This window comes from Haemaphysalis longicornis, unplaced genomic scaffold (genome assembly GCF_048455015.1).
Source record: "Haemaphysalis longicornis isolate Haplotype H1 unplaced genomic scaffold, Haemaphysalis longicornis Haplotype H1 scaffold_7, whole genome shotgun sequence".
NCBI classification, from domain to species: Eukaryota; Metazoa; Arthropoda; class Arachnida; order Ixodida; family Ixodidae; genus Haemaphysalis; species Haemaphysalis longicornis.
In genome coordinates this window covers 116,415,268-116,442,195 of record NW_027526422.1, presented here as the reverse complement: position 1 = coordinate 116,442,195, position 26,928 = coordinate 116,415,268, and the positions used below count along the sequence as shown (strand labels likewise).

Genomic DNA, 26,928 nt, shown 5'->3' with positions numbered 1-26,928 from the left:
CTGATCGCGCCAACGTATTGTTTGTATTTTCACTCAATCATCAAGGCGCACTCAACATTTCAAATGAAAAGTCAGGACTCTGCAATGAAAAGTATATTTTTTAAAGGAAACCTTCGTATGTCTCACTGATGGCGATGTAGTTGCACCAAAACGCAATGCTGGATAGCCTAATTTACGCAAGAGGTTTTCACAAAGGGCACAGGATTATGACGATGAAATCTCAGCAGGACAGTCAACAAGAAAAAACCAACTCCCGTGGTCAGAATGGCGCCCGGGTTCATCGCGTTATGAAGCCGACGTCTATCCGATTCCGCAATAATGGCATCCGGGTCCCTCCGCATTTCCTTTGGATTCGTTGCGCGAGCGTTCCTGCAGCTTCCATTTTGCCCTTTAAGAGCGCAAGTTTTGGACTTTTATTTCACACGTTCTGCACCGAGGACGCGTTGAGTTTTAAACATCTTCCTCTAAAGAAATGGGCTTTGACATTTTATTTGTACAGGGGCTATATATTTCCCCACTAAACTAAGGGATAACCAACATTCACACACGCCGGAACACGCAAGCCCGTCAAAAAAGCTTGAGCTATTGACAACAAAGTATACGTCAAAAAGTTCGGTCGTCAAGGTCAACATCGCGAAATTACACGACTTTTTGTGATCTGTACTGCAACCTTCACGCGGTGTACATAGCAGCATCACAAGCATCCGGCCTAGCAGTTCTACTTCAACACGGGTCAACTTCTGCCGCATCAGTTTCTCGCCGCTCCGCATTATGGTTCCCGTTCTTGTCACAGTGACAACATGGTGGGCCTACGTACTAGAATTGGGGCCAGATAGTAGGCAGAATATTGAATACAGTTTACTTGGCATGGCGCATGCGCCTGCTTCTACTCCACCAACCTACCAGCGCCTTCTCGAACCAGTTCGCAACCTACCTCCCTTACTCGCGTTCAGCACACGGGCTGAAGCCCCGTCTTCAAACCCTTGCATCTTTGCGTAGCTAGTATACAAAAATGTGAGGGAGTAGACCGGTAGAAAAACCCCTCTGCCACTCTAAACAAAGCTGTTCATTCCTTTGCCCGTCACTTTGTAGTCTTAACTACCACAGTTGTAAAAACGGGGATTCCTTTCGTGTTCATTTGATATTTTTTCTGATAATTATCTCTTCATTATTCCGCGGTGTTAGGAAGGAGCTGAAGCAACATTTGCCTCTTAACCAACGAAAAGAAACACTTCTCCCGGCTTTAGAGGGACCCTGCAACACTTTCTTAAACTTTTTTAGCAATTTTAAATGCTTGCAAAAAGAAGTAAACCAACACATCCGGCACTTATATTTGAAGGTCGCAAACTACCTGAGCCAGGAAATGCTGCTTTACGGCCATCAGATCATTTAAAAATATTTTCAAGAGATTTTTTCTCCCTTACCCGGTCTTGGCGTTCTCCGACCGCTGTAATTGTGTCATTACTGCGGCGTAGATGTTATCGGCCGGCTTTCCTTCAGGTGTAGTACTGAACGCATTCCATATCCAATTTAAAACACAAGTCATTAAACAAAGCAGAAACGGAAGACGTATCCTCCGGGACAAGCAAATCACACAGTGCCGCTCCTTGCTGGCAATATCTATAGTTTTCGCAGTGCGTCGAGACGCGAAGGAAAGAGTGAAAGGGTATCGGAAGTGTTGCAGGGGTTCTCAAAAATTACCACCCTTTGTAATATTTGATGCATGCTTTCATTACCCTATACTTCAAACTTCATTACAAGTGGCCGACCTGTATGTGGTCCTTTAAACACGCCGGCATTTTGCTCCGGCAGTGCCTTCTTCATTACGAATCTTATTCTTGTTTCAGAATAGTATAGCGCGCCTTGCCTGGCGAGCTGGTTTGTGGTTAAGCCTAAAAAAGAGCGCCAAACAGACATCTGCACAATTCAAAGCAGAAAAGGAGGTGCTGCGCTACATATACAACAGTTCTCCGCCACTTCAATTACAAGCATCTGATACGAGTCGATATCCCTTATCTCTATTCTTGAAATCTTATATAAAAAACTCTTATCGCGACTGACGTTTCGCTCTTAAACATTGCTGATGCAATTTCATTTTCTTCGCCGCACGGACCATAGTGAAAAATAAAAATGTTCCCGGCACATCGCAGTTGTACTAAACGCAACGAAAATTTTCCTGTTCCTAGAAAGGTTTTAAATTTGAAATAAGCGCCATACTGCAAGCTCTCCCTTCACCTTTAGGTTCGTTCAAGTCACCCCTCAATCTGCTTTTCACCATAACTCGTTGATTGATTGTAGGGTTTAACGCGCCGCCGCAACGCAGGCCATGAAGCGCGCCGTAATGGAGGGCTCCGAATCAATTTTGACCACCTGGGGATCTTTCACGTGCGCCGAAATCTTGTACACACACAGGAATTTTCGCTTTCCGCCTCCATCAGAAAAGCGGCCGCCGTGGCCAAGAATCGAACCCGTAACCTCGTGCTCAGCAGCGCAATTCCTTAGCCACTGAGCAAACCACGGCGGGTACGATAACTCGTGTATTATTGTAATATCTATGTAGTGCCTGCTGCAATGCTTTTGTAGCCCGGCACGAACTAAATCAATACAGCTATACAACACATCGAAATTGTTGCCACTGTAATTTATTTATAATGCTTATAACTCTCCTGCCAAATCCTTGGCAGGGAAGGCAGTACATAGTGAAAAATGATAAATAACTGCTAGAATGGGCACCGAGAAAACAAAGACAAAAGATGCGCTCACGCAAAACTAATTCATAAAAAACGTGACCTAGTAAATTGCCGTGTCGAACACGGGGACGCCTACGCGCACACTACACACGTGAAAACACCCAGCCACGTGCTATACCATTTTTCACGGCGAACTATCCTAAGCTCCCTCTGTTGTAAGCAAACCCACGCTGCACTCACACAAGCTGCACGTCTTTTTTGGGTAAAATGCCATCAATAGTCCACATGCTACAGTTTCCCTGGTATAACCTTAGACCCAAAACACAGGTAACATGTGTGGAACAGCCACAAATCTCACAGTGGTAGGCACGTGCGAACGTACGTTATTTGTCAGCGTCAACTAAGTTCCCGGGTCGAGTCATCGACACACCAGCAGCTTACGTCAGTATACGATATGTAGCAGCTGGGAACTGTACAAGCATCCGCACAAATGTGTAGCACCGGGTGTGCTCTATTTCCCAATCTCGTCTTTTTTGGGTCATCACCTGGAGTAGGCATGCGGTTCCAAAGTTTGCTGAGAATTAGCGGCATTTTATACATCGAGCGGGGGGGGAGGGGGTGGCAGGGGCGAGTAATCTTTGCGGAAAATATTGTCTTCTCATAGCTACTTCTCGTGATAAAGCGCAATCTACGTAGACACCAGCCTGCTTGTATTATCAAAAGCAACAAATATTAGGTGATAAGCTGCCGACTTCTCGGATGGATTGCATCTGGGGTACGGTGCAATAACAACAGCGAGAAAATAATAAGAATACATCAGCGTCGGACCTGTACGCAGCCGATCAAGCTGTATAAATGATCAAAACAAAATGAGGCCCGACGCACCCTGTATAATTATAAGATGCGAAGCATCTCATGCTCGTGGCTGTGTCCCACCCAGCCTCGTTGTCGTCGTCCGCACTCTACTGCGCATGCGCGTCTCTTCAGCCCCGTCAGCTTTCGGGCTGACGTCAGCGCAGTGTACTGTAAAAAGAAATTCTTAGACGGCGCCCGGTTTCGATCCCGCGACTCCCTGGCCGCAACGGGAGGTACGTGGCGCTCTTCCCACTGCGCTACAAACCGAGACGGGAGCATGTGCTACACACGCGCCTTATGTCCTTCACTCATTCAAACTACGTCAAGAAGCTACTGATACAACGAAGGCACGTGAAGCTGAACGTCAACGGAAACGACGAACTTAACTATAATGGGAACTTTAGTCGACCCCATGGCTGCTTCGCATACTACTCAGGGTTCTCTAAGGGAAGATGGTGTAATTATTTTTGTCACCGTCTTCTGCGAACCGTCTCGCCACTGTGGGGCCACAGCACATCAACCAGCTGGATTGCAACTGGTAAAGACAATTCACTCGTTTTGGTTAGCCTTAGCGTCTTCTTCACACGTTTTTACAGGAATCGTGGTGCGCTCTCAAACGCTTTCTCAAAAAGGAGGCTTTTTTGCTCTCCAATTTGTAGAATTTTCGTGGCGCTCAAATGGGTATGCGCCCCTTTTGCACCATTGCCACATTTTTCGGTAGTGCATCACCCTGTGGTTTTGTGCAATTTAGTGCCTGGTATTGCAGTTATCACAAACTGTGACTTTCACCACGCCTTCTTTTTCGATCACGGTCTTCGTAGTGTCCTCTAGAAATGTTTGGGTATACCCGAACCCCCACGGCCTTTAACTTGGTTCATGAGAGCAAACGCAGCAGACAGCGGATTCTAGACTCAGGTGAATATTGCCCCCCTTACATGATTAAGTGTCATTTTCGATGGTGGTAAGGGTGCATGAAAACACAACCTGAAAGCCAAGGAAACATCGTTATGTGATATTGCAAGGTGAACATCTGAAAAGGTATGCGAGAGAAAACAAGTCTCTGTGCGGTAGCTTAAAATTTTTAAATCCTTATAGAAAATTTACTACAACTGAAATACCCCTTCTTATAAAGGGCCTGAGTGAGAAACTTTATTGAGGGGAGATTCAAAACTAAAATTTGTTTACGTTACACTTCACCTAAGATATTCAATTAGGCAAAGCTTCCTGACATCTGAATTCAAGAAGAAAAATTTGATATTACGTTACCCTGTGGCTGTAGCGGCAGACCTTTTGCATTAGCTCAGCCATTTCCGTAGTTCGTGATGGGGACTCGAGGCCTTTCATATGCTTCAGAACTTGGTGAACGAAGAATTTGATGGCTTAGTTTGGGTGATGGCTCGCCACGCTGATGGCTGGCCACGATGGCTGGCCTTCGTAAACACAAACAGCCCTTGGAACGAGTGGATGTTTCTGCGTGGCGCATGAGGTGCCCGATGCTGCTACGATCCGCCTGTTCTCAAATACTGGCCTCGGAAAGGATCTTGAAAGGTAAATTTCGATCAGCTGGAAGGCTGTTCCTGCTGCAGCGATAGAATAGGGACGTTGGCTGGTTCTGTCATAGGCGTTTTCCCTCACTGGCGTAGTGGGCGACATAAGATCTAAGAGATGTTCAGTAGTACTTCAATTTTATTTTAACTAGTTTTACGTGCTGGGCCGAACTGCCCAAGAGACAGAACTTCAGAACATGTTTTCAAAGTTTTGCCTTGCAGGTATGCGAATATAACGCGTAGGTGATGTTCCCTTGGCGAGGTTGCAGTTTCTTCTCACATTCACGGGGTGCTTGTAAGCCCTAGCCGCGGCGACGGCATGGCTTCTCAGGTCGCGCAGACCTCATTGGCGAGGCATCTGAGAGGATAGGCAATTTTGTCTCTCTGTGCCGAAAATGTTGTTATTCTCACCAGGATGGCAGTCACTGCTTTCGTGGTGCGGCGATGGACAGATCGTCTTGCACTGTTTTCCACAGGATATGAGAATTAGCGTCAACTTCCCGAATGGACAGGCTCCGTCCCTCGAGTTGGTAACAAAGTACTTCCAAGTTTTGGGCTCACACAGGACATCATGCCCGTTAGCGTATCGCTGGTCGCCGGTTTGAGGATGAGCAAAATTTATAAGTGCTCATGCAATTATTGATGCCCTCTTTCTCGGAGGATAAATAGCTTTTTTTATTTTTCGATTAACTGAAGCAAGCCTTATATAATACTCTATTTATTGCATCCCGAGAGATTCTGTGCGAGAACGTACACGAGCCTACGTACTTGCGTGTCGCTTCATTTCTGTTTCGCGTGTTCATCCAAGTGCGCAAGCACTGGCGGGCGCCCCCGATGTTGAAGCTCGCACGAAGCTTTCTGGTGAAGCTTTCTGCACGAAGTCTTCGCATGCCTTGTAGCCTTTCGGCATAAGACATATGCTATCCCCACCCTCGTCTGCAGGTCCGGCAAATGGCCTTCCGGCCTGATGACGTGTGCCCACGTTTTGTGTTCGTGAAGCGACATTTTTAATAGAACATGCTCAGCTCTCGCTTGCGACACACACGCAGAGCTCTGTAACAAAGGCTTCATAATGTTCGGGAGAAAATGTAGCGGCTGCTTATCCGTGATCACCCAGTAATGACACAGGACAAGTAACTGCCATTGTTCATGGGAGCCGTAAGACAATATTTTGCCACCTGATTCATTCGAAACGCTCAAGCCGGCTGCTTAGTTAGCCTGGTTCTGCTACAGTGAAGATTGATATTCAGGAAAAAAGGCTTTGATGGCCCACTAAACAGGCAGGTTACGGCGAATACCGCCGATGGTGCTTCCTGCTCTTGCAGGCTTATGTCACGATCCGTTCGGCGGTCAGGTGGAAGCTGCAGAAACTGTTCCCATCTTTGTTAAACCTTTGAGTCATGTTACTAAGCGATGTGATCAGCGTAGTAATCCAACAAGCGCTGCGCACTTTACCCCATGTAGGGGCAATCCAGGAGCCAGAAGCGATAATGTACGGCCCTGCCGTCTGCCATTTCAGCTGTTCTGCCACTCGTGCCCAGGAGGTCCTGCATAACGTCGTCCATTGCCGCCTTGCTGGAAATTTTGGCACATCAACCAGTTGCGGCGAACGGCCGATCCCCCACCTACTGGAGTAAAACTGCGAAAAATCCGGCATAGTCTAGCGCCGCTGTCAACAAGATGGTGCACAATTGACTGAAAAACTTTTTCTAAAAATAGGGAGACCAGAGGTCCGAGCCCGGGTGAGGGAAGGAAGGATGGTAATAAAGCATATCACTGCAGCATTTGTTCACATTTAGGCCTCCTTAAGGCTCAATAGTACGGGTACAATTGAGTCTATTAGTACAATAAGTACAATTGAGTCTATTTAGCACTCGCAGCACAAGATGCACCGATGGCGCCATCATACGAGTCACTTTTCAGCGAATATGTCGCTATTTGCGCGGCTAAGGACGTGTCCAGTAGAGTTTGGTTGGGTTGAGTGTGCAGGGCGGTGAACGTACGGCGCTGATTGAAGGTTTAACATGTCGAGACCAAGTGTTGGAGGTGGGCTGGTAGGCTTCAGCGACAATAAAGGCATCGAGGAGGACGGTCAGGCGTGTACCATTTACGAATTGTCTCCGGTGTGAAGGCAGTGTTAGTGATAACTGTGTTGGTGAAGATCTGGTCACTACGTGGTAAGTGCGGAAAGTTACCAAGGTAGTGTCATGAGCAAACCCCCGAAGGTTTTTGTGCTGAAACCCCCGAACGAGTATGTGCCAAATCACCCGGGGGAGTATGTGTCAAACAGAAAGGTATGAAATGGCCAACATTGAAATGAACAGGGGGACAACAAGAAGAAGAGGATATAGGCAAGCGTTTGGAGAGGGGGAGGACCAGGCTACGCTCCTGGAAATGACCCCAACGTCACCGTCGTCCCTCGGCCGTCGACCCTTGATTTAACTGGGAGAATGAGAAGGACATCGAAGAGAGGGCGAGGAAGACATTGCAGTAGAAGGTTATGGCACAATAGTAAAGAATAAAGTGAAGTGCCGCAAATGCCACACAAGGCGTGCTCAGAGGCTATGACCGGCTACGAGGTAACGCCAGTGTAGCGCGGCCGTCGTGTGATCACCGATGACACGATCACTTCTTGATGCGAAGTGCGTGCTTCGTCTGCCCCTGCAGCTAAACGAGCTGCCCGAGCAGAGGCTCAGCTGCGCTGACGCCACTATCCACAGTCGCGCGCCATCGAAGCAGCAGCAATTCGCCGTCATCGAGAAGACTGCAGTTCATCGAGAAAACTAAATGTCAACGACCCATTTAGGGTAAGAAATTTAACCACGGCCATCGACTACTTAAAGGTCCAGCCTGCCGGTATTCGAGGGGCATTCAGTATAGACTTCATGCTGAATTTTTGCGCAGCGTAAGACTAGGACAGATAGAACAAGGGACACGAAGACCAGCGCAGACTAACAACTGAAAATTTATTTCTTAGACACACATATATATACACACTATCTAACACCCTTGATCACCGCGCATGAGCAGGTTAGTACACTCTCCATCAAAATGCAAAGCATGATAACCGTACATTCAAACTGACTTGATAAGGCGAACTGCCGCCTCGTAACAATATTATACTATCTTGTATTGGTCAGCAACTGTATTTCTTTATCTGACAAAGCTACTGACGGGTGGCTCACGCATGCTCCCTTTATCGCAGCCATGTGCCAAGCTTCTACAATTTCCCTGGTAGTCTGATTAGGGTGACAGAACACAATAGTAGTTTGGTTCAACAAAGGTTCGCACTTGTCTACAGTACATTGCTCACCGTGCTTTGCCAAATGCGTATATGGCCTTCCTTTCAAGCTAGACAAGTGTTCCCTAAGCCTAATATTTACACATCTGCCTGTCTGACCGACATAATGCTGCCCGCAAGTGAAAGGAATCTTGTAAACTACGTTCTTTTTGCATTCTAAAAACCTGGGTTTGTGATTCATCGTGCACTTCCCAGTTTCAGGTCTTTTTCTTCCTTCGTACAATTTATTCACTGCAGGGCACACACTCCCCACTTTGTTCTTTGCTGCGAAAACGACATTTACGTTATACTTGGCTGCAACTTTAAGTTTGTGCGACAGTCCGTGCACGTACGGGATTACTGAAAACTTACTATCTGGGCTATTTTCTTTCGCCTTGCACTCCGACTTTATTCTTTTCAATAGCCTTTCACTCGCAGTCAGCAACACCGATGTCGGGTACCCCGCCTTTTTGAGGCGATGCTCTTGCTCAAGGTATGCTTCACCCATTTTGTGCTTGCAGGTCTTGGTGAGAGCGGCTTTGAAACATCCCATGGCGATACCGTTTTTCACAATCCTTGAATGCCCAGACGTGTAATTCAGGAGTGGTTTTTCCGTGCGTGGAGAGTATTGCCAGCAGACATGGTGCTCTCCAAACATGAACTTCACATCCAGGAACTGTAGCCTGTTTTCCTTCGGCACCTCATACGTGAAGCTTAACCCTTCGCCTCTCACTCTGAAGACGTCCAACACTTGTGCCTTGAACATCTCCAACTCTGTACCCTGGCCCAGTACTAAATAATCGTCTACATATCTGAAGATTCTCAGCACCCTTCCTTCTAAATCAAATTCAGCATGATTTAGCATGATTCAGCAAAAATTCAGCATGAATTCTGAGTACCAACTAGCCCGCCTAACGGTGCTATTCAGTATAGACGTTGAAGACCTATACTTCTCTATCCCACACGATCAGGTCTTATCCTCTGTGAAGGAGTGCATAAATGAGCACAAGGACAACCAAGTCTTTAGGAATGGTTGTGGCATCTCTGTAGAAGCTTTCTGGGAACTGTTGGCCTTTTATTTGAAAACTACTGTTGTGTCTTGTGGGGGTCAGTCGTATGTACAACGCTCAGGGTTTTTTTTAGAATTATCTGTAGCAACCGCATTGAGTGAAAGTCTCTTAGCTCGGGTGGACAGACGTTTGGAGAGTAACCTTACCAGTTCAGTGTTCCGCATATTTCGGTACATGGAGGATTTTTTGGTAGTACGTAACCAAGAAGTCTCCCCTTCCGTAGTCAATGCTTTTAGACCTCTTTGAGAAGGTTTGGCTAGGCCAGGAATTCACCATTGAGGCCCCTTGTGAAAACGTGTCAGTACGTGGATTTGAATGTGAACCTTGAGAATGAACATTTGTGCTGGTGTAATCAGCCTAGGTCCGTAAAGTCGTTATGCGTCGGGGCATTCTGAGTTATGCGTCGGGGCATTCCAAGTTGGTAAAACGAGGAAATGCAAAGCATATGTTGGGGGCTGCTTTGGATAGGTCCTATGTCCATTGCTCAGAACAGGCCTTTGATGGTCAAGTGCGTCGCCTCCGAGATGCCGGTTTCCGAAGCAATGTTTTGTGGTCAGTGTATGAAAAAATGATTCGAGAACTAAAAAGAAGGAAGGATGACGTTCGCATGGTGCAGTTTTGAACGGTAGGAATAAGAGGCGAGCCGTAATTCCCTATCGGCACAAGGTGTCGAATGCGCTGAAAAAAGTTGGTTCCAGGTACAATGTGAAGGTCCTGTTTACAGCACAAAACAAAGTTGGCAGGGTTTGTTCTTTGCTTGAAAAAAGATTGTCCGGTGACCATCACGGAGGCAGGAATGACTGCAGTGTGAAATATGAAACGCGGTATGCCAAGTGCAATGTTGGCTCAACTTGGCTGTGTTGATGAACAGCCTCCCAAAGTTTCCCATATATAGCGGGCGCGGCGTCTGACCGGCATGTCAGCGCCTTATCACAGTGTTCAGCAGCGAAATGGTCGAGAGTACGAGCACACGCACAGGGCTATCTGCTGTATAAGTGTCGTCTGCTATGCTGTTTCCTTGAGAGTGCTACACCCCCTGCAATTGAGTCTGAATGACTTTGCGCCCCACGCTACTTAGCTTCCTTTGGCAGTAGCGAAACGGCCTAGCAAGACAAGAAAAACGGGGCGTGTGTTGCCCTGAGAAGAAAAGCGAAGCAGACGACGCTCCCACAACAGATAGTTATACGCGCGTGCGCGTACCCTCGCCTATTTTCCGGTAAACACCGTGATAAGGCATTGACATGCGGATTGGTCGTCGCTGCCGCTATATAATTAAAAATTTGGGAGGCTGTACTTCCACTGTCTTGCGGTAAGGAATAAGTCGGTCAAACTGGCAGATGCATAAACGTGCGTCTCAGAGGGCATGAACTGTCCCTGAAAGGTGCTATATCGTCGCATTTTGCGGAACATTGCAGCAAATGCCGGCATCGTCGTGGTTGCAGGCCACTTTTCTGTGATACAAAGATTGTGTTCAGGCATGTGCGGCAGTTGACGAGGAAAGTAGCTGAAGCGTTCCAGATAACCCAGAGAGGGGATGATTGTATTAGTCAGGCCTCTGTTGCTTTACACAAGAAATATTTTGCGTATCTTGGTTGTCATTGAGGTGTACACCCAGTGGCAATTGATGATGTAGGTGTTAGGTTTTGTTTTTGTGGGTTCTTTATTGTTCTTTGTGGTTTTTGGTTTGTTCCCATCTGATTATGGGAGCCGCATGCGTGGTCTGATAACTTGGAGGGTATATATTCTGCATCTTTTCTGATTAAACTTTAGTTGTGAGTCAGCACTCGTCCTGTGTTCCCTTCCTTCGTCTCGTCTTTTTTCAGTGTTGCGGATTCTGAAGGTTTCAAAATTCAATTTCACCAACTAGCCCAACTCGCCATTCTGCTGCAACATTAATGCCTTTGGTGAGAACCTTCGCAAGCTCAACTTTGCCCTAGGAAACAGTTCCGGTAGAATGCCCACGCTGCAAAAGCTTCAATGGTAAGTTGGAATCAGTAAAGATAACTTGCTGAGGCCTGCATGACTTCAGCTTTTGAAATGCAGCCCCGATGGCAAGACACCTGCTCCCGGTAAATGAAACCACTTGGTCTTGTCGAGCAATCCTATAGCCTAACCTCATTGCCAATATTCAGTCGGTTTGGCATCGAATTTGTGTGTAAAGCTTTATTTTGCCTAGCCATGCGAAGGTAAGCTGGAAGAAGCCTGCCTTATAGCGCACACGATGAACAGATGAGGCCCAGCGCATCAAGCTAGTCGAAACGTTGCATGTGTACATTTCTGCATTGAACGTATGGATTATGGTAATGACTTCAATTACAAAACTAAGAGACGTTTTAGTTTTGGCAAGCATAGGATATTCTCTGTGCATGTCACTCCTCATTGCGCGTATGTGTTAGCCTTTTGGTGTAACGTTTTGCTATTTTTCAGAGCATACAGGATGTATCTATCCATCAAAAATTATTTGTGAGCAACCCTCCAAGTTTATGCTCTAGGGTATAGTATTGATTGATGGGTGTATTTATTTATTTATTTATTTATTTATTTATTTATTTATTTATTTATTTATTTATTTATTTATTTATTTATTTATTTATTTATTTATTTATTTATTTATTTATTTATTTATTTATTTATTTATTTATTTATTGTACATTATCTCTCAGCGTATGCAACGAAGCCGACTGCAGCAGCATACCATTTTTCGTAACTCACTGCCTATAAATCAAACTCTGCGGCAGCGCGCCACTCAACGACAAAACAGGCTGTCTTTTGCCGGACGGCCGTGGCGATGGCGGGAGTGAATATGGCGCAAAATATTGTTCATCTTTCGTAAACTATCACCAATTCTTCGTCTTCATCGCTTGCGCAACAACGTACGTAGCAGTCGACAATAATGTGCGGTTAGTCGAGTACGTAAAGCATGTCCAAATGTCAATTTTCGCAAAACAGTGCAAGCGGCTACGCCGTCGCGAACAGAACGAAGGCACCCTCCAATCTCAAATTCAAGGGTGCAAGAGCGTATATTACGCGAATTGCCAAAACTACATCTGACATGTTTACACCCCAAAGAAAACCGAAGACCAAAGCTGTCGCGAATTTGTTCATGAAAGACTCGACGGCTTGAAGTTGACTGCCACGGTAAATGGCATGAACTCTGGCGCGCTTCCCGGCTACTCAACTTGAGATAATATCTACCCCCGCAGCCCATTTCTTTGCAAAGCACGAAACATCTAGTTGCGTTTTGCACTAAAAATCAGACGTTCTACTGCCAAGCCCCAACGGAAACCCCGCAGGGAACATCCAAGTGTATAGATCTCAAATTATGCTTTGTACGGGTGATTTTATCGGAACATGACACTGGTTTTGTCATTTTCGGTTATGGACTCTTTTGGGTTGCATGAACTCGTGTTCCCCGCACTTACTGCCCTTTCGGAAGCGTGAACGCACACCAGAAGCATGGAATATACGCAAAAACAGGTCGCGCTTTTGTGCAACTTTGTTACAGAGGGCTGGAAAACAAAAGGGAGATAACCCACTAAACAATAGAGCTTATCACCCAACTGCACACAAAACGCAGCACACGGAGACACGCCTGAGTAAAAAAAACAGTGTGGTCGGCCAGTGAACCGCTGCATCTATCTCCTTTCTGTCATTCTCGGCGCAGCGAATTGCGACAGCGTAAACATCACAGTAAAATCATCAAAAAGCATGAATTCCAGAGCGAAACCCGTAAACAAAAACGCATCCACAACGCCATAACTATCCACCTGTGCGAACTTCACAGAATCGCCACCATACCGCGACGCCTCACACTTATTAGTGTAGTATTCGTTTGTCGCGGGAATATTTTGTAGTTTTTTAACCCAATTTTCCATTCGAAAGCATTGGCCAAAAATAAATCGATACTTCCCTTTTACATTTTTTAGGTATACAAGAGTGAGCTGTTTTATCATTTTTTTATGGCAATTTCGAAATCCATGCTCACCAGTCTACTCCCTTGGAAAGCAGGCGGTGGTAAAGTGTATTCTGTCAACAAGGCGTTACTGCTCTTAAAGCCAAACAGTCACGTAGTGGTTGCCCGATTGCGCAAAAGCGCTTGCGCTCAGCAGCTAACGCACGGCTGTGTTGCGTTTGAGCAATCACCAGCACAAACTTTTCTTCAAGAAATTAGGCCTGCTTCCATGGCTTAAAGACAAAGGTTTTGTGGCTTTAATGAACAACAGATATTTAAGTCTGTTGCAACGATTGGCGAGACGTCTGTTGAGCGACGAGACCTGTGAAATAACAGCAAGCTCTGAGAGTTTTACTCTCTTGACCGCATTCTTCATCCCTTTCCACGGGCCTTGTGGGAATACTTGCGTGTTGAACAACGATTCCCCATTGTAGAAATCCGCAGTGCAGACCACGACGTAGTATTTTAAGAGATGATGATTAAGGAAAAATGGTCAAAGAGGCGCCAGCTAAGCTTTGAACAACCATTACCTCAAATGCCTTAAACGCTATTACTCCCAGCATAAACAATCACTACGCATCTGTTGCTACTAGATTCTCCAATACTGTTAATAATCACTGGAAAACCCTTTTTTGAAAAGAATATATAGAAAAACCTATATTCTACCAGTTGCAAACATTCCGTCTAGTATAACATTTCCAAGAACATGAAAGTGTAATATTTACCCGCTTGATCAGTTTAGAGGAATAATAATAAAATGAACCAATAACTGCCTTATGCATTTCTCAAACGATACTTCGAGTGGTCTTAATGATTTCTTGTAGTTATTTTAATACACCCACATAATCAGGTACCTGGCATCATGAATGGAGACTTTCCAAGTAAAGCCACTTTTTAAACATGTTGAGAAGCAACTTTGAGAAATTGATCTTGAACATTTATAAGATTTCCAAACAATAATTTTGAACTCACTAGAAACGTTTGCATTTTTCGTGTAAATTCATTTTTTGTGTTTTCGCCTTGTGTTGATTGCTCCGTGCGAAGAATTCTTCATTCTACTGTTCCCATCCTGCAATATACCTAAATAGGCGGTTGATGATGATGACCGTTCCTTTGTTTGTTCGCCATGTACCTCACTCTGCTATGGCCTAAATTAGCGGCATCAAGTAGCCTCAACTAGAAGCATGCAGATCTCATTTTGTTCCTGTCTTTTGGCGCACGTCAAACAGCCCTAGGGGGCCTAAAATATGACGAAGCACACAATGACAGCACCACTGATGGCCGAGAGTACCTCCGGTGCGTGAACCCACTATTTGACAAATCAAGATTGATTAGCTTATTAACTCGACGTCTCTTTTCTGGGCATGTGCTATGACGGATGCTACCCAGGCAAGCCATTCCTAATGTCTTCGTTTCAGTTTCAGTTTCAGTTTATTCACCTCGTATTTACAGAAATATTGAATACAGCGTTTGGACCATTGCCAATAGGCTAGTACCGGGTCCAATGTAAAATCCGCAATATTTGCAGACAGCAACAAGTACATGTTAAAAAAAAGAAGTTAACGGAAGATATCATAGCGTGCAATAACACAACAAACCATAACGTATCATGTCACAAACCATATCACCAAATAACAATACACAGTCGTAATAATCTATACATTCAAACATAAAAAAACGTAATGATCATGATATATACGAATTTTACAAATAGTGTTTTAAAGCCACAGAAAAGTTTTTTTTTCACGTTATTAGGTATGAAATTTCACATATGGGCGTCATTAAACTGAATTCATCTTTCTCCGTAGGTATTACAGCACACCTGCCGATTAAATTCGTTATTAGTTGCAGCTCAGGTGTTTCCTCTAGGGCTAACAAATGTACTCGATGGCAACGCATCGTTGTTATGTACTATGGTTTAAATTGTTCGCGCAATTTTTTGCTTGTGCACCAAGGTAACCAGCAGTATTTGTGTGAACTGGAAAAAAGGTCTGGTCCGTTCTGTACATTTAGAAAAGTTGGTAATTCTTATAACGAACTTCTGCAGCATAGCAACCGGTTCCGGAGATGTCGTGTACGTACTGCAGCAGGACTCCAGATAATAACTGAGGTGGCTATGAACAAAACGCAATTATAATATCCAGAGTATGCCCAGATCAAAACATTCGCGCGCTTTTAGTAAGATATGAAATCCCCAGGCAGCTTGGAGTAGACGTGCTGAATTTGCGTCTTCCAGTGCACATCTGATTCGAAAATGGTACCCAGATACTTGTGCAAAGGGACATGCTGAAGGTTGTTGTTTAAAGACATGGAAAACCAGTTGCAACCTTATTTGTTTATCCTTGAGTGGAAAATGGTCTATGTGGTTTTATCAAAATTGAGGGAGTGATAATTGTTGCTGAACAACGCTACTACACTTCCGAGATCGGGATTTATTCTAGGTTCAATTTCATTGATTGTTTCGCCTGTGAATATAAGACCCGTGTCATCAGCGTACTTTAATGCCTGTGAATGTTTCAAAATTGATGAAAAATTGTTTATGCACAAGCAGAATAGAATCTGGCCCAAGACTGAGCTCTGTGGTACCCCGGACAACACGGTTTGCGGGTCAGATATGAAGTCCCTAATTTAACTTAAACAATTTATGCGTCTTACCTCTAAACCCACAGTAGGGGATTTTACTCAATAATTAGGGTATGATCAGCTGTTTCCAATGGCGCTTTTGTCTAAATATACTACTACGGCTATATGGTTGTAGTGAAGAGCAGTGTTAAGAATTTGGCTGAAAACGAGTACTACTGTAGATGTAGACATTTTCGGAGTAAACCCATGCTGACTAGGGCCTATAATGTCCTACATCTATACATCGCATCTAATATGGCTGCTGTAAATTTTCCTGAATAATGCATTTATAACAATAAAACAAAAATGGGTCTATAACTGCGAGGTTCCAGTTTGTCGCCTCCCTTGAAAACAGGAACTGGTTTGGCGATTTTAAGTTGATGAGGGTACATTCACGTTCTGTCCAGTGGCTCAAAAGATGCTGGAGATGAGGAGCGAGAATATCGATGTTACCTTTGTATAACTTGAAGAGAATCCTGTCTTTCCCTGTAGATTTTCTTGCCAGAAGCACGTGAACTACGGTTGATTTCATGAAATACAATACCATTCATTAGGTAACTCTTTGAAATGGCGTGCAGTGGTGGCTTGCAGTGGTGGACATATTGGTAAACATTTAGAAGAAATGGGTGTGGGCAGGGCATGTAATACGAAGGCTAGATAACCATTGGTCATTAATTGTAACAGAGTGGATCCCCAGAGAACGCAAGCGTTGCAGGGGGCGGCAGAAAGTTAGGTGGGCAGATGAGATCAAGAAGTTCGCGGGAATAAATTTGCCGCATTTAGCACAGGACCGGGATAATTGGAGATCTATGCAAGAGGCATTTTCCCTGCAGTGGGCGTAGATAGGCTGATGAATGATAACGATGATGATGATGATCTGTTTGGCCAGCTCCGGGCCCACTTTTGTAAAATAGTCATTAAGAGTATTGTATTCAGGTATACTAGACCCAGCTGTATTTATGGTTTTAATTTCAGGTCAACGGCATCATTCCCAATGTCCCAAATTTTTTTTCTATCTCCATCTGCTTGTTCAATGAGAGATGAATAGAATTTGTGCTTTATTTTCGTCATCATAGAAACCAAGCTGTTTCTTTGGTGCTTGTGTTGGTTTTGGTAATATATATTAGAGCCTTCAGTTACACGGCCCTGTCAAAGCGACCGCAGTTTTTCCGGAACGCACGTTATCAGAACTTCGTTCGGGGCTGCACGACATTTCAAGTCATGTGGCCTCGCCAGCAAGCCGTAAATTATTTCCCTCCGCTCTTGAAGCAGGTCTCATTTTGTGACCAACCCCTGCTTGTGCTGCCATGAGATGCTGTTCGTTTTGCACATGACATCAACTAGCGCCTACCGCGCGTCAAACATAAATGGAGCGCATGCCAAGTGCATTGTCCGGCGGTACAGACCACGGTCGGTTACATATCACCACAGCTGCAGCTCGGTGCTTCTAGACCATGCCGCAGGAAACCTGCCGCAGTTGTTGATTAGTAGATAGCCTAACGGATGCACATGATAATGCCAGTGAGGTGTAAGTTCAGGGGTAAAATAAATAGTAAGACACATAAAGTAGGCGTGCCCGAGGTACCGGCCTTTATCACATGTGATGATTCAGCAGTGCGCAGCAATTGAGGGATGAGAAAGTGATATCGGTAAACATTTCAGCCCGCCTCATTTATAAACCTATATATTGTTAGTATATATTTCTTGCGTTATTAAAACTGTGCCTACATGTATATCAATCAATATGTTTCGCTCGATGTCCTGATTCAAAGATAGTCTAAGAGCAGCATATTACGGTATTTTTCAGGAGTGGCTTTTTCGACTAAAAAGTTTATGATTTATTGGGTGGCCAGATGGTAGTAATTTTATCGTTCATAGTTCAAGAATATTTGCAGAAACTGTAGCTTTAGAGCCCGTGGTCGAAATGAGCCGCTTGAGTGCTTCAGAGGTAACACAGCAAACCATATAATTATTCGCTACCATAATTAGGCTTCAAGATTGTTTAAACCACTACTCCCTTTTGTTTTTCTAGAGTAACTTTTATTGTGCATTATACACGGTTTGTTCGGCTGACAGCTATTCTTTATCAACTGTAACAACCTAGCTCACTGGTCTCTTTTGTAGGTTCATGTTTCTCGACGATATTGTCTCTGTTGTGTTACACGCTGCTTGTGCGGGTTTCCGAACGACCGTTTTTTTCTTTTTTCAGTTTCTTCTTGTATTCTACCTTATAAAATTGTCGAAAATGTTGCTTGGCCCCATAGCCGTTTATCGAGTACAGGGTCCAATAGAAAACACGCCCTACTTGCGCACACAGATAACAAAAAAAATGTTCACAGTAAACTCAAACAGCACATCGAAACGTAACCTGAAACACGATCATAAGATATCGACACAAAAAGAAAACGGGCCAACATTCGTAACGACTCACCAAAGTGTGTATGAAGAGCAAGCTTGGGAGCAGTTGGTTAAATTTCTGGTATAATTCCATATACTATTCTAGGTTTGGGCGAAAGAAATACTATTATACCTTGTCTGTACTCACTATAACAACCCGCAATTCAAATTGGTTATTTGTTGCAGCTATATTGCTTATTCCAGGGAAGAGCAATGCACGGGACAGAAACAGATCCCTATGTAGTTTTATGTTAAAAATTGACTATGAAATTTTCAGCTTATGCTTCGTGGTAATGATAGTAGTTGTGTTACGTGTAATAGAAGGCTGTTTGGTTCTATAATATAGGAAAAGATAATTATCCTTAGACCCGTCTTCTGCAATTGAGTATTTCGTTCCAGGTATGTAGTATGCGTACCTTCCTAAAACTACAAAAAAGATTTAGATAACTGCGCACAAAAGCCAAACAAACTGTGCGAAGTATGCCGCAATCACAGCATTCATCCGCTTGCAGTCAAACATGAAACCCACGGGCCTGCTTAGAACAAACATGTTATATTTGTGATACAAAGTGGTTATACGCTTCGAAGATGATATTCAAATCTTTGTGAGAAGCTACATGTGCGACTTATTTGCTATTTAAAGATATATACAAGCAAATGGAGCCGTATTATTGCCATCTTCAGTTAAAAATAATATGTTTGATTTTATTGAGTTCACGAATGATTTACTTTGTAGTAAAGCACGTTTGAACACTTATAGTATAGCTTTTTTTCAGGTTGCACATTTTCGATCGTCTCGCAGGCGAGAGTAAGAGCGTGCGTAGTATCCGTAAATATTTCAAAGTAAATGGAAAGTCGTTACGTAAAATAACCAGAATGGACCAGTAGACCAGACTGTGCGGTACTAGCTAACCATGTGGATCCGACATAAAATCTCTAAATATTGCGCCTTTCTGTAATCTGATATACAACTACTTGACACATCCGGCCCTTACCATGAAAATAAAATTATCATAAATATGTTTTGCTAGTGCGCTCATTAGTTTCACACGGTAATGCCAGTCAAACGTCTTTTCCTGCTTTAATACAAAAATATGGCTATATCGTGGTTAAGAAGGACAGTCTCATGAATTTTCCTTTGTCGACTTTCCTGCAATTTTAGATCTATTGTACGGTAAGACATTGGTCCTAGAAACTTTTATAGACAAATATTTAGGTAGAATTTCATTTCTCTTAAAGTACAGTATGAGACACGACGGAATTGAGAAACCTGAGAGGTGCAGCTTTAAAACCCCTTATAAAGTAACCCTCGGGCTTATCTTTTGTTATACGACTATTGCGAATTATTTTTAATAGGGTTTTTGGCTCCTAAAAACCAATAAGAGACTATGACTGTTGGCTTCTGATTAATCCCCGTCCTTAAAAGTAAGGTCCACTTTACTGATCCTACGTTACTGAGGGTTAAACAGATGCTGAAGGTGGGAACCGAGAATGTTAATATTATCTTTAAACATCTTTACTTGAACTCTGCGTATCATAGAACTTGTTTTGTATGAAGCATTTTAACTATGGCTGTAGATTCTCATGGTTCACTACCGTTAAGCCACACTGTTTGACACTGGTTCATATGAAGCCGCTGCAATATTTACAGAACACAGTTATTTGGCCTCCTCTCCTATCTTTCGAAAGAAGTTCTTAAAATATTTTCTTGATTCGATCAGCTCCCTAATGCAGGGCTTTATAACTTTAATTATTACCATACGGAATAATTCACGTAGTTCTAATTTTTAGTGGCGTAACCCCGTAGGTCTGGCGCTTTTGGCGTCTCCTGTTACCGTCATCATAACCTTCGTCTCATGTAGTCACGGTACTCAAACACTGGGAAACTAGTCTACGCCTCCCGCTAGAATGTAACCTGCACCAGAAAAACACCGTGGCGCTCGCTTCCGCCTCGCGCTAGAGAGCTTCGTGCTTCAAAGAAAAGAGACTTTTACAGCCAAGCTGCATACCTCTACTCCCCAACGATTTCATCTAGATTGGCAAAAACGCCAAGGTGCCAAGAATACACTTATACACTGCATGCTTCGCCCATCCCCAGGTATCACGTTAGTGGATATGGCCCCGCATTTTTTTATTATTACTATCAGATTCCTAAATCAGGGATGATTAGGGCCCCCGATTTATCTTTCTTATTATAAAAGCAAAGGCATTCCTAGTGCCCTGAACCAAATCTTGTGGTGTGTATTATATTTTTCGTGCTGTCATCCCAGGGCATGTCGGTGTAAAACTGCGAGTTTTCATAATTATAAAACATTGGCTTACTATAATATTCGAAAGTAAGTAGAATTCTAGCATTCAATATCAACGTTATTTTTCACAGGAACCAATGGAATCTCTCTAATTTATTAAGTAATGAAGTTGAGTAATCAACCTGGTGTTTGACGTACTACCATACTACTTCACATTATTCACAACTTGTTTTCAAACGGAATGCAAATAGGCGAATTGCCAGCAAGAAACGCAAGCGTAATGTCATTAAAGCAATAGTACCATCGTTAGCAAGGGCATGGTCAATTAACGTACTATTGTAGTCATAGGGGTTACCGCTATGGTTACGTAAATTGAACGACTCAGAATCCAAGGAGTAAATATTGTAAAATGCACATGCCAGACCGCTATAGATATTCCCAATGATTACAATACGAGTCCAATAACTGGGGAAGAGTCCAAATAGAGGCTAGAATATTTCTGCAGCGCTGATGATTATTAAGAAGTCATATGTAGCTTTTGCATTGCTCTTACTCATTGGCGCTTTGTTGGTGTCTTGAACTTACATGGCATCTGTTTATGCCATCGAAGTTCTGAAGCTTAAACAAGTGCATCTTTCCAGGGGGTATTCTTCTTATTCACATGCCAAGAAGCGCTCTTTTCTAATACCCAAAATACACTGCAAGTAGTGGGATATTGGAAGGTACATATTACCCCACCGTTTTCTATTTATTACATGCTAAGTAGTCATCCTAGCATTTCGTCATCCATAGTGGGAGACCCTGTGATTGTCCTTGATACAAACTTCATTCGGCGACGCCGCCAGCAAGCCGCTGGCCTCATCGTGCAAAAACGATAAAGCAAACAAAAAACAACACAAAACATCCCGCGCAAGTTTTTATCAAGACGCGAGTAGCACTTGCACCAAATCCGGCGTAATCGTCTCAACATTTGGCCCAAAATGCGCAACTGGGAGGAACGAATGCTACAAAGGCGTCGCTTTGTGGTTCTTCGGTGACCGCCCCAGCACCGCTTCAGGAAGCGAAAAAATCACTGTGGCGGCGAGTAAAAAAGGACGCGCATACGCGCCACGCCGGTCTCGACAACAGGCGCCAAGCCTCCAGTGTGCGCATCGGTGGCTTTTGCCACGCACTCACGTGGTCCGGAATATTAAGTCCCCGCCTCTAGATCTACTTACTGTGCGTGACGCTGACGAGTGGTTCCAGAGCACAAGTCTGCGCGACCGCGAAAGTATAACTGCGGTATTAACTCAGCGAGACGGATGTATTTTATCGCCGCCTCAAGGCCATTTAGTGATTTTTGGTGTGCAGATTCCGCAGCTGCCATGTTTCTCGGACGTTTGCCAGAAGGCTTTATTACGACCAACAAGAAACTAAGACGCCATCAACGGGAAACTAGCACCAACCTGCAGCTGGAATAGGAGACAGCGACTACTGGGTGAAAACGAATACGCTTGCTGGTAGGCTCCATGACTGCAGAAAATACCAATTGGAGCACGCGGAACTTTGCAAGTGTACCCCAACACAGTAGCGCTAGTCCTGCCTACCTGCGCCTACTATAGTGTACACTCGCGGTCACCATATATCTGACTCCGCTAGCGCGTAACAGAAAACGCTCCCTGCGCCCTCTGGGTGTAAGGCGCCTGCTATCGAAACCGACGCGGTGCACATGCGCGACCTTGCTTGCTCGCTTCCGCGAAAGTTTTCTCGATTCTGACACTGCGCTTCGAAACAAACATAAAAAACTAAAACTCAGAATGATGGCCCGCCAGATTTATGCATATGTTCGCATAGAGATCAACTCATTAGGTCTTAAGATATTAGTCTTAACGATGAAGGGAGTCATCATCGTCATCAACCTGTCTACGCCCACTGCAGGGCAAAAACATCTCCCGTAGATCTTCAATTATTCCCGTCCTGTGCTAACTGCGACCAATTAATCCCCGCAATCGCCTTGATCTCATCCGCCCATCTAACTTTCTACCGCTCCCTGTCATGCTTGCCATCTCTAGGAACACACTCCGTTACCCATTATGGTCAAGGGTTATCTTTTCTTTGCATTACATTCCCTGTCCCCGTTCATTTCTTTCTCTTAATTTCTGCAAACGTGTCCTTAACACACGTTTGTTCCCTGACCCACTCCGCTCTTTTCTTGTCCCTTAATCTTACACCTATCATCTTCCGTTCCCTTGCTCGCTGCATCGTCCTCAATTTAAGTTGAACCCTAATAGTGAGCCTCGAAGTTTCTGTCTTGTAGGTCAGTACCGGTAAGACGCAGCTGTCATACACTTTCTTCTTCAGGAACAACAGTTGGCTGTCATTCATTATCTGAGAATGCCTGCCGAATGCACTCCGCCCCATTCCCATCCTTCGAATTATCTCTGCCTGATGGTTGGGATCCAGGGTCACTATTTGGCCTAAGTAGGCATATCAGTCCACCACTTCCACTGTTTTGCAACCTATCTCAAACCTCTGTGCTCTCCCGAGGCTAATTCAGGCTTATCCACGTCCGCCTCCGGCTTTCCCGTTTCCGAAATAAGGTATTCATAATTCGCAGATTATTAGGTTCTGCGACTACTGTTATTCCTACAACCACGCAGTTAACAGAATTAGAGCTATTCCGTTCAGCTTTCGTTGGCATTGCTGTATATCCTCTTTTGTAACTTGAACGAACCAACAAGACCTTGATTTTTAATATAAATAGGTGTGTGTTCGTGCATGCGCGCTCGCGTGCGCCGGTGTGTTGGGGGAGGCACGACAGTAGAAAAAGTGGGATGATATTTAGACTTGCTACGGTATTTATTTTAACTTAGGTGTGTTTGCTCGAAAAAAGCTGCGTAATAATAATGACATCCTTTAAATCTTAGCGTTGCATTGGCTGACTGAAAAGTTTATTCACTGTTCGCCGTCACCTCTTCACAAAAATTATTGTAGACAAGCCGACAAGAAACATAGCGGACCAACGCAAATATAGGACCTCACGTGTGGTTAGATTATAGCGTCTGCGTATGCCATATGAGCTCTAAATACATAGTGTTCCGTGTAATGCTACACGTGTAGGTATTACACGCAAGGATAAATAAATATATGCTTGTTTGTATATACGTCCGCATGTATGGCTGTATGTATATAAGAGAAGAAAACTTCGAACAAAACAGCGACCGCGATTTTTGCCAGAAAGAGTTTTGCCTTCGTCGGGCCCTGACGATGGCAAGTCTCTAGCTGAAACGTCGGCAACAATCATAGTCGCTACCTTCTTCGAAGTTTGTTTTCTTGCGTTTCCTACCATTTTTCAACTTTTATTGGTCCCTGTATGCTTATGTATGTATGTGTGTATGTAAAATGTGCTCCTGCCTTAGAAACAGTATTTATTCATTTGAATGTTTGTAACCTAATTTTTACACACGAAAACAAAGTTTTCTGTGCTTTTTGTAAACATAACAAACCTTCGGCACATCCGACAGTTTTCTTTGTTGCAATATTGTCCATAACAGTAGTCATTTCTTTTGCTCTGCTCAAGAAATGGAATTAAACCAACAAACGAAGACAGCGAGCTCTGAAGCGGCAAAGAAAGAGCGCTTCTGCTGGCCAACGGAACCTGAAGTCAAACGCTTCTTAGGCGCCGCTTGTATTGCCATCACATTCCTCACGGGCTTGACGCTTCGGACGACCGGCCTTTTCTTCTTCATTTTTATCGAAGGATTAGGAATTACCAGGCAGCAGGCAGCATGGCCGCTGAGTCTCACATCAGCATCTGTGGCATTTTCAGGTACTCTACTCCTGTTCTTTTTTGTACACTAGCCTTAAACAACGTATTAAGATGTAACCATTTGCAGAATCAAGGAAGTCAGGCATTCCGCGAAAGTTGTTCCGTCTGCAAAAGAATGATCTATTCGGTACGGCACGTTGGTGAACTCTTTTTGCAGGACAGGAATGGAACTTTCCAATTACCCAACTGCGGAAATTAGAGTGAGAAACCATTTCACATTAAAACTGGCAGCCAGAAGAGTATCAACATTTCTAGAATACCTCTTGGCATCAGGCTCTATCGAGCATGTCTTTGTGCTAATTGGGGTTGCGTATCTCTAGGAAAGGCTGCGCATAAATTATGAGACGGTAAAGCCTGCGGGCACAGATAAAAAACAAAGGCACCAAAAAGGCGGTCAAAAATACATACTCGACTACACAGCACGCAAACGTACACCCATGTATGAAACAAAATACCAGCTTATAAATTCATATTCTCTTCCATACAGAGTAATCCATAGCTAATAATATAATAAGGGCGATTCCAGCATTTTTGAGGCCTTAACCAGTTCTCTTGCCATCTGTTCTGTGCTTCTACTCCCTACTTAATTTTGATTCCGCCGCAGTTTGCGTGTTTTTTTTTTCCTCAAGCCAAACGATGAAACGGGTGTAGCGAGAATGTTTTGCTCCTCATTGACAGCTGCGTTTCCTTAGGCGGTTAGGTAAACAGCGGCCCTTATGCCCCATGTATACCTTCCCGCATACGAGCCGAATCACGTACACAACTTCGGCTGCGTGAACCGCATGTGGTGTAGAATGCCCCTTTTGGCAAGTTGATGGGGTCCGATGGTTCACGCCGTTGCGATGCTCTAGTGTTGGGTCGTGAGTTTTACCGACTCTCCTATTGCCGTACGAAATCCCAAGTAGCTATTGCAAAACTCCTTGTGCACAAGAACTGCATCACGCTGGCAAGCAGACACGCTGGCAAGCAGGGACTGTTCGAGTGTGCTTGCTTATGCAAAGGCACTTGGGTAAGCATGAAGGGCTTGCATTTCTCGGTCTCTTGTTCATTGTACGATGACAAAAACAAGTTTTATTTGAAAAATCTGCTTCTTGAATTCGAAAGAAAGCTTGTTTTCTTTCTATTTCCCTCTGTTTCTTTCTTTAATTGAATGTTTGGTGCAATGAAACGCGTGTTGTAACATACGTGCACTGAAACGCTTAAAAATTCAAACATGCCCAGACCTTCGGCATTTCTATTTGAAATTTTTTTGCACATAGAGAACATGTTTCTACAACAACCCATCATCCACAATTCTGCTGCACAGACAATTAAAGATGCCATTCTCTTCTCGAGCACACTAGAGCTAGCAATTACAGGAGGAACATTGTTGGGTCATGGCCACACGATCTGTTATCGACACTTCCCGCAAAGTTGTGGCAGGCCACTTGGCACAAATACTCAGAAGTGACCATTGGTTACACATGCAAGCAGATGCAGCTTCAAATGAAGAGCAACTCAGCCACCTAGTTAGCTCACTGGACAACCGATAGGGTTTGTAATTTTTATGCTGTGGCCGGGTTCTCTCGAGGGGCCATGTTTTTCTGTATTTTATTATTCTCCTAATATTTCCATCGTTTTCACACGCAAGCAACATTATGTTTTCACTAAGTCCTGCATAATGTTTCGATTGCTCGCGTTTTTCCGCGCTGGGGCAACTATCCCCTTATTTCAAATTTTAAACTTCGCAGATGTATTTAGGATTCCCTACGTGCAGGAATGCGACAGACCAAAAATGGCGCCAGAACACAACCTCACTCCTCGACAGCGCAGTTACCTCCGCTGATGTCATGTGGCTTTTTGGACCATCCACGTGAATGCCGACTACCAAAAAAATCATCAGTCATTCCATTGTGTGAAGGCGCAAACAAAGGAGCTTTTCAGCACACGCCAGAGAGGTGACACAAAATATAGGTGTAACGTTACACTTTTTTAACACGGGAAAATGAAGTTTGTCGACCGAAGATTCGCGCCTACAGCGCGCATGAATGCGCGTACAATTTCAACACAAGACGAAATGGAGATGCTGCTCGGCGCAGTAAACGCTGTATCCTCAAACCCGCTGTAAACTTCGATTCATCCAGCGCCTCCTTGCATCATTGCCAGACGGCACGCTTCCTCACTCTTTCCCCATCTTTCCGACTCTGCGCCGCTGCACTTGGAACATATGAGCAAATAAACACTCGTTTTCTGTTTTTTTTCCCGGGTTCTAAGGTGTTTATGGGATGTTGGAGGCAATAATTAAGCTTTCGCTCTAAACATTGTGTGCGAGGTGGATGGCGCGATTGTTGAATGTGAAGCAAAAGCCCATGCAAACAACGTTTTCAGTCAGCGCCCTATGGTCTATAATGGTAACCCGCGGGACTTTTTAGACTGATATGTTAGCGTGCACACATCTTGGAGTCACCACTGCATCCCT

At 44.2% G+C, this 26,928-nt stretch overlaps 1 protein-coding gene across 3 annotated transcripts in view; it reads left to right on the top strand.

Moving 5' to 3' along the window:
• Positions 1-26,928, top strand: part of LOC144146856 (uncharacterized) — an 82,456-nt gene that overhangs the window by 26,722 nt on the left and 28,806 nt on the right. The window contains exons 1-2 of one of the 3 annotated variants that reach the window (XM_077678814.1): positions 11,184-11,422; positions 24,222-24,470. In XM_077678814.1, the coding sequence (XP_077534940.1) occupies positions 24,224-24,470 (247 nt within the window). In that variant the 5' untranslated portion in view covers positions 11,184-11,422; positions 24,222-24,223. Of the gene's footprint in view, positions 1-11,183; positions 11,423-17,374; positions 17,666-24,221; positions 24,471-26,928 lie in introns of those variants that run through there. The other 2 variants (XM_077678813.1, XM_077678815.1) reach the window with 2 other exon arrangements.